Raw genomic sequence first — 13,118 nt, 5'->3', positions numbered from 1 at the left:
TGAAATTTAAAGAGGACTATATAAAGATTAAACATATGCAGAACTTCAAAATCAAGTAGACTGATGGTTGCAAATCTCTTCTATTCAAGTTCTTTCAACTGATACAAGTTATCATAAGCACCTCCTGAACAATTCTAAAGTCATCCTCTTCGATGTCTTTAACTCTCATCTTTTTAATGACAACTTGATCTTGTTCACACAGTAAAGCACTGTGTACCTCTGTAAAATGCCCTTGACCTGAAATATATGGCCTACTCTTTAAACACCACCTCATACAGGTATAAATAATCCAAGGGAGAAAAATACTTCTTTGAAACATAAGTTACTTAACAAATAAATCAATGTATAAACTTTTGACTATGTCTTAATTCTTTAAACAAGAGGGTCATGATGACCCTGGATCGCTCACCTGAGTACTATGAGCCACATGTTTCAAATGGCAAACAAATGCTAAAATATTAAAAAGGTAGGTCAGTAGGTCACATTCATGATAACTGAAAGTCAGTTTTAAGATCGGTGTGCAAAACTGTACATGTCATCCAAATTTCAAGACTGTATCTTACAAAACAAGAAAGTAGGTCAGTAGGTCAAGGTCACAGTCAAGTTATCCCTAATCGCTTGGGGTCATCAGGTAATTATAAGTAAACAGTCTAGGAAATATGATCTGATAATTTTTTAAGTATTTTTTCCTAAATAACTCAAATTATAACAAGCGACCCCCAGATTGGGGCCTCTTTTCACCCCAGGGGCATACTTTGAATTAACTTGTTAGACATCCACCAGGCAATGCTACACACCAAATATCAAAGGCCTAGGCCTTGAACTTTCAGACAAGAAGATCTTTAATTATTTTTTTTCCCTATATAAGTCTATGTTAAACTTGGTAACCCCAGGGAAGGGCCTTTCTTTACCCTAGGGACATATAGAAATAATTTTGGTAGAGAAACACTAAGAAAGGCAACACACTTAATATCAAAAGCCTAGGCCTTACAGTTTCAGGCAAGAAGATTTTTAATTTTTTTTTTCATATATAAGTCTATGTAAAACTTGAGACCTCACCCCCCTGGGGCAGGGCCTCTTTTCACCCCAGGGGGATATTTGCAAAATTTTGGTAGAGGACAACAAGGTAATGCTACATACAAAATATCAAAGGCATAGGTCTTGTTGTTTTAGACAAGAAGATTTTTATAGTTTTTTTACTATATAAGTCTATGTAAACTTGGGACCCCCTGGGCGGGGCCTCTTTTCATCCCAGGGGCACAATTTCAACAATCTTGATAGAGGACCACAAGATGATGTCACATGCCAAATATCAAGACTCTACGCCTTGCAGTTTTGGACAAGAGATTTTTTAAGTTTTTCCTTTCGGTTGTCATGGCAACCAGAGTTCTGCATGGAATTCAATTCTTTGAACAGTTTTGAAATGGGACTTATCAAGGATCATTCTTGTGAAGTTTGATGTAATTCTGTCCAGTGGTTTTCAAGAAGAAGATTTTTTTAGAAAATGTTGACAGACGGACGACGCACAACACACGTCACACGACAGACATTGAGCGGTCACAAAAGCTCACGAGCTAAACAAGAGGGTCATGATGACCCCGGATCCCTCACCTGAGTAATATGAGCTACATGTTTCAAATGTCAAACTGATGATAAAATATTAAGAAAGTCAGTAGGTCACATTCATGGTCAATGAAGTTCAGTTTTATGATTTGTGTGCAAAACTGTGTATGTCATCAAAATTTCAAGGCTGTACCTTAAAAAACAAGAAAGTAGGTCAGTAGGTCAAGGTCACAGTCAAGTGACATCATATTACTTGGGGTCATCAGGTAATTATAATTAAACAGTCTTGGAAATAGGATCAGATGATTTTTTAAGTATTTTTCCTATATAACTCACATAATATTGAAGTGACCCCAGGGTGAGGCCTCTTTTAACTCCAGGGGCATAATTTGAACAATTTTGGTAGAGTACTAGACAATGCATCATACCAAATATAAAAAGCCTAGGTTGTATGGTTTCAGACAAGAAGATTTTTAAAGCTTTTTCCTAAACAAGTTTATATAAAACTTGGGGCCCCCAGGGCAGGGCCTCTTTTCACCCAATGGGTACAATTTGAACAATTTTGGTTTAGGACCTTAAGACAATGCTACAAACCAAATATCAAACGTCTAAGTGTTGTGGTTTCAGACAAGAAGATTTTTAAACTTTTTTTCCTATAGAAGTCTATGTAAAACTTGGGATCCCCGGGGCGGGGCCATATTTGACCCTAGGGAGATAATTTGAACAGTCTTGGTAGAGGACCACTAGATGATGCTACATATCAAATATCAAAGCCCTAGGCCATGTGGTTTTGTACCAGAAGATTTTCAAAGTTTTCCCTATATAAGTCTATGTAAACCATGTAACTCCCAGAGCGGGGCCATATTTGACCCTAGGGGGATAATTTGAACATTCTTTTTAGAGGAACACTAGATGATGATGCATACCAAATATCAAAGCCCTAGGCCATGTGGTTTTGTACAAGAAGATTTTCAAAGTTTTCCCTATATAAGTCTATATAAACCATGTGACCCCCAGGGCGGGGCCATATTTGACCCTAGGGGGATAATTTGAATAATTTTGGTAGAGGACGACTGGATGATGCTACACACCAGATATCAAAGCCCTAGTCCCTGTGGTTTTGGACAAGAAGATTTTTTAAGTTTTTCCTTTCAGTTGCCATGGCAACCAGAGTTCGGCATGAAATTCAGTTCTTTGAACAATTTTGAAAGGGGGCCACCCAAGGATCATTCCTGTGAAGTTTGGTGTAATTCTGCCCCCAGTGGTTTTCAAGAAGATTTTTTTTAAAATTGTTGACACACGACGGACATCAAGCAGCACAATAGCTCACCTTGTCACTTGGTGACAGGTGAGCCAAAAAAGTGCTTCTGGTAAAAAAGGTACCTGCAAGAACTGGAAGAGAAATGCATGACATATTTCTGTGAAACTTGTGTTCTCGTATCAGTGCTAGTATAAACTTTGAACTGCTTCATAATTCTTAAGCGAAATTGTTCAAGTACCAGTCTAGAACTCCAAGTTCTAAGACATAATATTTCTGTGACATATTTTTGTAAAACATACCAAGTAAAGATTGTGACACTAAATCATTTGTGCAATAAACTTTTGGCTGATTCTCAATTCTTCTTCTTTCTCTTCTCTCTTCATCCTCACCCTGTACATCTCTTGGTTCCTGGCCCATTATAAGGCTCTGCAGCAAATCACATCCTGATCAGGAAACAAAGGAAGCAAGTTAGTTGGTTCCTGGCCTGTTTTTAGGCATCTACATTAAGACTAGAAATATGTTTTCATAAAAAAGCTAATGTCTCATCCCACTTAACACACAAACATTGTAAAATGCCACATATCAAGGGCAATAACTCCAGTGAAAACAAGAGCTGTCGGAGGACAGCAACGCTCGACTATTCCACAGCCTTGTCAATTGAATGAATACAGAAGTTGAAAAAGGGGCATAATTTTGTAAAATGCAAAATAGAGGTATTGAACCTCTGTACTGCATGTCATATCATGACAGTGAACAAGTGTGTGAAGTTTCAATCCTTTCCAATTTGTAGATACTGAGATACCAGCTTACATACAAAAACTTAACCAAAAACTGCTAAGTCGAAAAAGGGGCATAATTTTGTAAAAATGCAAAGTAGAGTTATGGGACTTTCACAGTGCATGTTAGATCATGACAGTGAACAAGACTGTGAAGTTTCAATCCATTCCAATTAGTGGATACTGAGATATCAGATTACATACAAAAATTTAACCAAAAACTGCTGTCGAAAAAAAGGGCATAATTTTGAAAAAAGGAGTAGAGTTATGGGACTTGCTTAGTGCATGTCAGATCATGACAGTGAACAAGTATGTGAAGTTTCAATCCATTCCCATTAGTAAGTACTGAGATACCAGCTTACATACAAAACCTTAACCAAAAACTTCTAAGTTGAAAAAGGGCATAATTTTGTAAAAAAGCAAAACAGAGTTATGGAACCTGTGCAATATAGGTCAGTTTATCACAGTAAATAAGTGTGCGAAGTTTCAATCCATTCCCACAAGTGGTTACTGAGTTATCAGCTTACATACAAAACCTTAACCAAAAATTTCTAAGTCGAAAAAGGGGCATAATTTTGTAAAAAAGCAAAATAGAGTTATGGAACCTGTGCAATACAAGTCAGTTTATCACAGTGAATAAGTGTGTGAAGTTTCAATCCATTCCCACAAGTGGTTACTGAGATACCAGCTTACATACAAAGCCTTAACCAAATCGGGACGCGGAGGCCGACGCATGGGCGAGTCCAATAGCTCTACCATTCTATGAATAGTCGAGCTAAAAATCAATGAGGCTATATACCAATAAAAGAAACTGTTCTTTGTTTCATATAAAATTCAGCTACTTCAGAACAATTTTGTTACAGTTTCTAGATTTTCACTCCATCGTAGACCTATTTTCCACAAGATATCCATATAAAAGTCATTTGCTTCAAGAAAACGAAAAGAAAAAGGGGTGTTGAATAGTATGCAGTGAAATGCAAGTCAACTGAAGTCAGGTACCCTCATATTGCCGCATTTCAGAAAGCGGTCTGCATAAACACCCTACTTTCGTTTTCAAGTAAACAACTCGAAAACATGCAAATATTAGCATGAAAAGTGTCTTATTTTATGTAAAATTCATTCCACGAGTGAAATAATGCCCATTTGGCCCCCAATTTACGCGCAAATACGCGAAAAATGGAAAAATTAGGATCTATTTATTAGGGACTTCTTTCGACTACACCATGGAAGCACATTTTTGACCAAATTACTGCATTATAACCATGAACCATCACATTCCAACTATATACATAACTAGGCTCAGCACTGACTGCCCCTGTGAAATTTAAAGAAATTCCAACCAGTGGTATAAGTGAAGTATCACAGATATCGGAGAATTTGACAAATCAAGGGTCATAACTCTGCTGAAATCCTATGACCGAAACATGCTGCTGACATGCATAGCTACGCTTCACACTGACCACTCATCAAGTCTGGTGAAATTCAGCCCAATGGTGTGTGTGTATGTTATAGGGTTTAACATCTTTCTCAACAATTTTTCAGTCATATGAACGACGGTGTCTACTTGTAGCAGTGAGCACAATGCCCAACTTTATAGTGCTGCCTCACTGGAATATCACGCTGTAGACACATGACATGATACTCCACCCAGTAACAATATACTGACACCGGGCTGACCAGTCCTAGTACTATCCTCTTAATGCTGAGCACCAAGCGAGGAAGCTACTAGTACCATTTTTTATGTATTTGGTATGACGCGGCCAGGGATCGAACTCATGACCTCCCGCACTCGAAGCAGACACTCTACCACTAGGCTACCGAGGCGGTGTCAGCCCAATGGTAATCAGCAAGTAGTGTAAACACTGTAAAATATGACAAATCGAAAGCCATAACTTTGCTGAAAATCACTGAACAGCTGAAAACTAATGTAAGGTTTTGTAGAAATCTGCCCAATGGTGTAAGAGAAGTTGCCAAAACATCAAAAAACTTGACAAATAAAGAGAAAATCACTGAACTGGAATATGCCAAAGACATGCACAACTAAGCATGGCAATAATCACTTTTTCTAAAGTTTGGTGTTATTCTTCCTAGTTGTGCCGGAACAGCTGAGTTGGCTAGGTAAACTACAACAGATCAGGAGCCATTACTCCACTGAAAATCATAGAAAAGGAACATGCTCAAAAATTCAGAATCAGGTTTAGCACTGATCAAGCCTGTAAGGTTTGGTGGAAATCCGCTAAATCATTAAAAGAACTGGCCAAAATTTGATAAAATTTGTCAAATTTAAAACCATGACATCAATGAAAACTATCAAACATGTCCAAAAACATGCCTAGTAATGATTACTTTTGTTTTTGGTCCGCCTAGTTGTGTCAGACGAGTTGCATGGACAAACTTTTTGACAAACAGACAGACAGCACTAATTCAGTATGTTTTACCCATCACATGTGAAAGATACAATAGTATGTAAACAGGAACATTTGGCAACAGCCACCAAACTGTCAATTATCTAATTCCCCTTATACATGTAGATATTCTGTCTTTGTGATAATTGAGCAAAGTATTCTAATCCAAAATAATTCAAACACAGTATTTGTTTAAACTGGTGAGGCGGCAAACAAATCACTCAAGCACAAAAGACTAATGTCACACAACTGTAACGCAATTGAGAAATGAACTTTTGCCTGTTAAACAATCTTATTAAATACCATGTTAAGACAAAATATAAGTTGCTCAGTGACTTTCCAGCTTTATTAGGATAGAAAACCAAATTTCAGTTTTGAAACCACTGAAGTGAAAAGAGTGGGACATGTGATAATAAGTCAATGGCATATACTACAGGGCTATGGATGCCCCAGCTATAAGCAAAAAATATCACAAACCTTCTGACTGAGGTTTGATCCTGAGGCAAGTGCCAGGCAAAATGTTGGTGTCCTTGACCAGGTCATTGATCAAAACCTTGAGATCCTGTGGTGGCATTGGAAGACCTTCTACAATATACCCTTCTTCAACCTGCTTGATCTGCAATGTAACAAGTGTCTAAGGCTATCACATTTTAATAATTTTTTTGTAGAAGAAAAATTCGGTCACAACATGAGCAAATTCTGACTTGCGCTAAGATATCTTAACAGTGTATCTACAGTAGTATTGACATAACTAGGGCTGGGACAATTTCAAAATTTTGATACCAGTTAATCGTTTGTAAGAAATCAAATCGAACCAGTTAAGCAACCACCATATAGAAAATGCTGTTTTCTTTCTTGACGACCATATCAAGGTACCTCCACCATCTGACTTTATTAGGAACTTATGAACATTTATCATTTGTAAGCAGTGTGATAATAAATAAGTCATATTTTAGTGTATTTTTTCAATAAATCAACAACAGGCAAATCAGGGACAGGCACTATTGATTATGTTGATGTGTGTTCAGCGGACATATACTGCGGGTCTATGTTGCTGTCAAGGATGTAATGGGAAATAATGTACATTTTACTGGAATGGTAGGATGTTTATTGTTTGAGAGAGTGATTTAGCAAAATTGAAACCGGTTTCATCAAGTAATCGAATCGGATCCGATTAACTTAGTAATCGTCTCAGTCCTAGACATATCTTATAAGTGACACAAAGAACTGCCAATACAAATCTATTTGATATCAATCTACTGTATTTAATTAGAAATATTTCCAAGGGATTAATCTGAACTAATTTCACAATTTTATTCCTCCACAAAATTCAGTGTTCACAAGAACTAAGATTCCAATTACCAGTAAATCTAGGGTAGTGGACAGGTGAAATCTGCAAATTACATTCAATTACATATTCTTGTATAGTACTTCAGCATCAAATAGCTTACCTTTGGCAACGTCTTTTTCTTCAGTCTTGCTGTGGTACTTGGTAGATAGAATACATCATACCGACCATAGTCAGTGAGGTTTGCTTGTAGTATATACAAGTCCTTACTGTTCTTTTTCACCAACTTCTTCCTCACAAAATTTTCGCTAGAAGACAAGGAAAGGTAAAAATGCATGTTATACATGTACTTTGAAATAACTGATATCCATACTGTAATGGGTTAATATCTGTGGATTTTTATAGTTCCTTTAATCTACAAAATCAAATGCCAACAAACAAGTAAAAATCCCCACTGAATTAATCTTCAAAAGTTTAAATCATAAAGTTTATATTTATATCCAAATGATATAGTTCATTTTGTGCAAACCATAAAATTTTATGTCAAGTAAATCAAATGATACCACAGTATTTCAAAACACATTTTTTAAAGGAAATCTCAAGCACATTAGCAACATAGAGAGCTTTAAATTTCTATGTATTTACAGAAAACACAAGGTTTGTAAACACAGAGTGTATAACACAATGCAATTGTTACAGTAACTACCTTCTTAAAATGCAAATAAAACAAGAGCTGTCACTATTGGTGACAAATGCTAAAATTATCTGCGCCAAAAAAAACACACATCATTTCATGACCTTCACCTTGACCCAAGAGACCCCAAGAAAAGGTTATAAGCATAACACATCTTCTCAATATGGTTAACATTTGTGTCAAATTATATTCAAATCCTTTCATAAATGGCAGAGTTATTGACCAGAGAAGAAACACCTTTGTGTGACCTTGACCTTGGAGCAAGGGGTCTATGTCTTGTGCATAACATGTCACCTCAATATAGGGAACATTTATGCCAAGTAATTATAAAATCCTTTCATCAATGGCAGAGTTATGGACAAGACAAGAAACAGACCACGTTAACCTTTAACCTCTAAGTGTGACCTTGACCTTAGAGCTAGGGGTCTGGCTCTTGCACATGACATGTAATCTCATTGTGAGAACATTTATGCCATGTAATTTCAAAATCCCTTCATCGATGGCAGAGTTATAGACCGGACACAAACAGACCCTGTTAACCTTTGACTTCTAAGTGTGACCTTGACCTTGGAGATAGGGGTCTGGGTCTTGTGCACCACAAGTTGTCTCACTGTGGTAAACATTTATGCCAAGTTATTTCAAATCCCTTCATGGATGGCAGAGTCATAGACCCAGCACGAAACAGACCCTGTTAACCTTTAACTTCTAAGTATGACCTTGACCTTGAAGCTAGGGGTTTTCGTCTTGCGCATGACACGTTGTCTCGATATGGTGAAAATTATGCCAAGTTATTTCAAAATCCCTTTATGGATGGCAGAGTTACAGCCCGGACACGGACGGACGCATGCAAAGACGGTCAGGATCCATGCTGTTCGCTTTCGGAGCCTATTGCAATTAAAGAAACCGTTAGCAAAAAGCATGGATCCTGACCAGTCTGCGCGACCAGGATCCTTGCTGATGGCAAAAGCACTATGATGGTTTTTCTCACGGTGTGGCTCATTTTACTGTAAAAACAGGTATTTTCAAAGCTTTACAGGTCACTACTTTAAAAATTAAAGTTTGGGTGGTAGAACACCGGTAATGTATAGACATCTGAAGAACTATTTGTTGCAGAAAGTATTTAATTTTGTGTCAGTTAGAGATTACAGTGAAAATAAATACCACATCAAAATATCTGGAATACAGAGTAGACATACCTTACTGGACCATGCGCCCTTAGTTTGTTCAACTCTTTTACTACAGACGGCTCTAATTCCTGACACACGCTATCATAGAAGTCGTAGATGAGACGGCTATAACATTCTATACAAGTAGCGAATGAATATGCCTCGTTTCTATCTTTAAAATACAGCATCTACAAAACAAAAGTTAACTGCAGAACTAAACTGAGAAACATAGACCTGGGTCAAGGGTTAAGTACTGTAAACCTAGGTCTGGCAAACTCCACGTGAGTCAAAAACAACATTGCAAATTATGATACTGTTATAACAACCCTACTGTCTTGATACAATAAAAGCATTCTAACAGCCTAAACTAACCAGTATCACACTGATTCATGAGATTATGCTTACCACAGGGTGTCCGTCTTGTCTGAACATATGGATTCTCCACCATGTATCATTATCTAACTGAATCTGGCTGATTTCTAGTTTGGAAATATTGTCCACGTAACAATTCAACATGTCCTGCAAAAATTAAAGCAATTTAACACAAATATGAAGCTTCCGTGTGTAATATTAACCTTCATGCGGAAACTTCATGAATCTTCAGAAGTCTTTTATTTTGATAAGTAACTCCTTAACTTTCTTAATTAAAAGCATTAAAAGAATTACGTATACATGTAGCAGAACCATATTTGAATATTACCTAAACAAAATGAAGAGGCTATATACCTGCAGAATAACAGGTTGTTTTCCTTCTATCGTAGGGGCTGTTAATAGGCCCTTCCACTCAGAAAATTTCTTTTAAATTATGCAGTTATTAGACATCATAGCCCATGTGAATTATTATATCGAAGGCTCAGAGTGAAACATTAGGGTACATTATTTGGAGTGTTTGAATACATTAAAACATGGTTCTGTTAGTGTTATAATCTATTTCGATTCCAATATGACTTTAATGTAAACAAGAGGGCCATGATGACAATTGACAGCTCACCTGAGTTTCAAAGCAGTACTGAAAAAAATACTTTGATGGTCACCCAAGGAACATTTCTGTGAAATCATTTCAAACCTGGGTCTTCAGTTTCTGAGGAAATGATTTTCAAAATTTCCAATAATTACATACATTATGTACATATGGATAAAATTAGTCTGGCTTCTGGCAGTCTTGTTCTTAGACAAATTATAATAACCCAAGTCTGAGAGAATTAAATGGAGGGCTACCCTACAAACATTGCTGTGAATAACTGCAAAATCAGACAAGCTAAAAATTTTCAATATAGCTGTATTACAATACATGGAAAACTAACCTCAGGACTAACTGATAGAAACCTAGTGACTGTAAACGTCACCTAGATATTCAGTCTCAAACTTTACCTAAACTTCAGAGACATTCTGAAAAACTTTTCTGAAGATGTAACTTATTTAAACGGTAACCTCAGAAAGTAAGAATCTCTTATGGACGGTCCTGAGGATGAAAGCTATAACCAGTAGTTTTTATTGCTGGGAAAATAAGGGCAGGGCCCATAAGTAGACGAAAATAATTTTATTTTCAAAACAGTGATGTCAAATGTTACTAGAATATGGGACAATTCCACCAAAATACAAAATAGCACTACTAAAAACTATGCTATACTATAGAAAAACACTGTCTTGTGTTTTTTAAATTGTAATACATGTATTCTTTACATATATGTACAAAAACGATTTAGCAGAAAACATGATAAGATTATTAAGATTTTTTTTTCAAAAATTGGAAAAAAAAAAACAAATTTTGGTGTGGCCCCCAAAAAACCAACCGTTGAATGACGGTGAAGTCAATGTTATTGAAAGGGAATTAATCTTGATACTTACATTTCTCACACTTTTCCTTGAAACGGTCAATTTTGGATAAGACTGATCCATTTTCACAGTAACAATTAATTCCTGTTTATCAATTATTTGTGATGGCTGGTCGTCACCCTCAATCCTTTCAAATTCTTCATTGTCAATGTCAAGCTCATACGCAAGGAACGTTTCAGAATAGCATGAGGAATTCTGTTTCAGGATCACCTTTAGCCACCATGACATTAGATAATGCGGGTTGCATCGACTAGCAGGATACTTTTCCTGCAGACTCTCTACTTTCTTATACATGTTTTCCTTTAAGATCCTTTTCTCGAGAAAGCTCTTTCTTAAAGCCACCGGTAAGAAGTGATCCAAATTCTTTCCTTTCATGAAGGCTTTTATATTTTCAGCACAGTTTTCTCTCTCGGTGTTAATCCGAAGTTCAAGAAGAATTAGCATACAGCTAATTCCGCGTGCTTCGTCCGTCTTCGATTCTTCAGAAAAACATGAGAAATTGCTGCGAAGGAAGTCCCACTTCACTTGCCATGTTAAATATTCTAGGCACTTTGTGTCTGTCTTATCGCATTTTGAGGACTCTGGCAAAAACCTCATTCTAAAGAACACGTCATTTTCTCCCATTTGTGTCAGATTGTAACAAACTTCACTTGGTTTCTGGCATGGTGCCAGCCAGTAATATTTCTTCTGTGACGTGTCAAAAATGCCCAGACCAAAGCAATTCAGGTCTGTTGGGTTGATACCAAGCTTTTTGGCCAGAGATAAACAAACAGATTCACATGTGTCAGATTCTTCAAACATGACGCTAGCACCATCTTTGTTTTCAGTGTAGATTCGCACAGCAACAGTTACTGGTCCTGAATGATTTATACCATTAGTGCTAACAACACTCCCAGAGTTACTTAACTGGCCTGAGGAGTCACTTAACCTACTCCCAGAGTCACTTAGCCTACTCCCAGAGTCACTTAACTTCCTTACAGAGTCTCTCTGTGTGCCTGTGTTGCTAGTCCTGCTGCTGCTTCTTTTATACAGAGTCTTCATTTTAATGAATGTTAACATCTTCCCATGAAATTCTGCAATAAAAACAATATTTGTGAGTAGTGCCTACATGATTAATAGATTGGCAAAAAAAAAAAAGTAACACTCCAATTTATCTCATCTTTAAATTTTGAAATTCCCATTCATATACTATGCAACTGCCAACTTGAACCAAAACCACCAAATTTAATGACAAAGAAATTTTACAGTACTTAAGTCTTAACATTTTGTTAAATCAAATTATGGCTTGCGTGATAAAGTAACTTGGAAGTGTCTGGCCATCCTGTTACAAGACGCCTAGCCGCCTGTATTCTGGCCATCTGGCAATCAGATGCCTAGCCTGTTCTGAAAAGCCCTTGAGGACAGGCTAGGCATCCGATTACCGGACAGCTAACGCATGCTATGTGTCCTGTTACCGGAGAATAACCAATCAGCAGACACATTGTTACCAGGGACTGGGGGAAACACACACCGAACATTACCTAAACAACAAAGATGGCAGCACTAAATGAAAAGGTGAGTTTTTCCTAAATATTTTAAGAAAATGCTGGAGAAAAACACAAAGCTATAATCCTGCTACACACTTCTAGACTATGTATGATTTGGCTGGGTGTGAGCCATGGAGGATGTGCTCTCTTGCTGGTCAGATATCTTCCCTGACCACACAAAATTTAGTGTAGCCCTGGTTATATTAGGATACAACTTTGTTCTTAATGGTACATCAAACAGTATTATTCTGTTAGATACATGCAATGCAGCGCACCATCCTATATCCGTCCCTGTTTATAAATTTAATGTGTTATCCTTCTTAATGATCTGTAACTTCACATATTATGTGTCTGCCTAACTTGTATTTGCCTAAATGTGTTATTGTTACCAGGGGTGGAGCCCGGTAGAAAGAAAGAACTTGTAAGTGATTATTTTCCATTACTCAGAACAGTATTTTTTACCTTGTATATTTCGTCCGTATCACACAGCCTTCATCAGCAAAGTGCCTGGTCAGTGTTGCATAGTGTCAGGTGACAATTGGTGATCACGTGACACTAGGAAAGTGTTGTAAAGTGGAGGTAACTCCAGCCCCTTGTCTCAGT

The 13,118-nt window shown here is 37.1% G+C and overlaps 1 protein-coding gene across 3 annotated transcripts in view; it reads right to left on the bottom strand.

Annotated features, from left to right (window-relative positions):
* The window catches only part of LOC123565512 (uncharacterized), an 86,157-nt gene that overhangs the window by 65,506 nt on the left and 7,533 nt on the right, over positions 1 to 13,118 (bottom strand). For all 3 annotated transcript variants that reach the window (XM_053549354.1, XM_053549353.1, XM_053549352.1), the window contains exons 2-8: positions 11,002 to 12,062; positions 9,559 to 9,672; positions 9,184 to 9,341; positions 7,457 to 7,601; positions 6,483 to 6,621; positions 3,124 to 3,267; positions 122 to 237 (exon numbers count right to left, since the gene is read on the bottom strand). In XM_053549354.1, coding sequence (XP_053405329.1) covers positions 122 to 237; positions 3,124 to 3,267; positions 6,483 to 6,621; positions 7,457 to 7,601; positions 9,184 to 9,341; positions 9,559 to 9,672; positions 11,002 to 12,048 — 1,863 coding nt within the window. In that variant the 5' untranslated portion in view covers positions 12,049 to 12,062. The remainder of the gene's footprint in view (positions 1 to 121; positions 238 to 3,123; positions 3,268 to 6,482; positions 6,622 to 7,456; positions 7,602 to 9,183; positions 9,342 to 9,558; positions 9,673 to 11,001; positions 12,063 to 13,118) is intronic.

The sequence above is a fragment of the Mercenaria mercenaria genome, chromosome 8 (assembly GCF_021730395.1).
Source record: "Mercenaria mercenaria strain notata chromosome 8, MADL_Memer_1, whole genome shotgun sequence".
Lineage (NCBI taxonomy): Eukaryota > Metazoa > Mollusca > Bivalvia > Venerida > Veneridae > Mercenaria > Mercenaria mercenaria.
The sequence above is the reverse complement of the archived record's forward strand: the minus strand, read 5'-3'. Positions and strand labels throughout refer to the sequence as shown.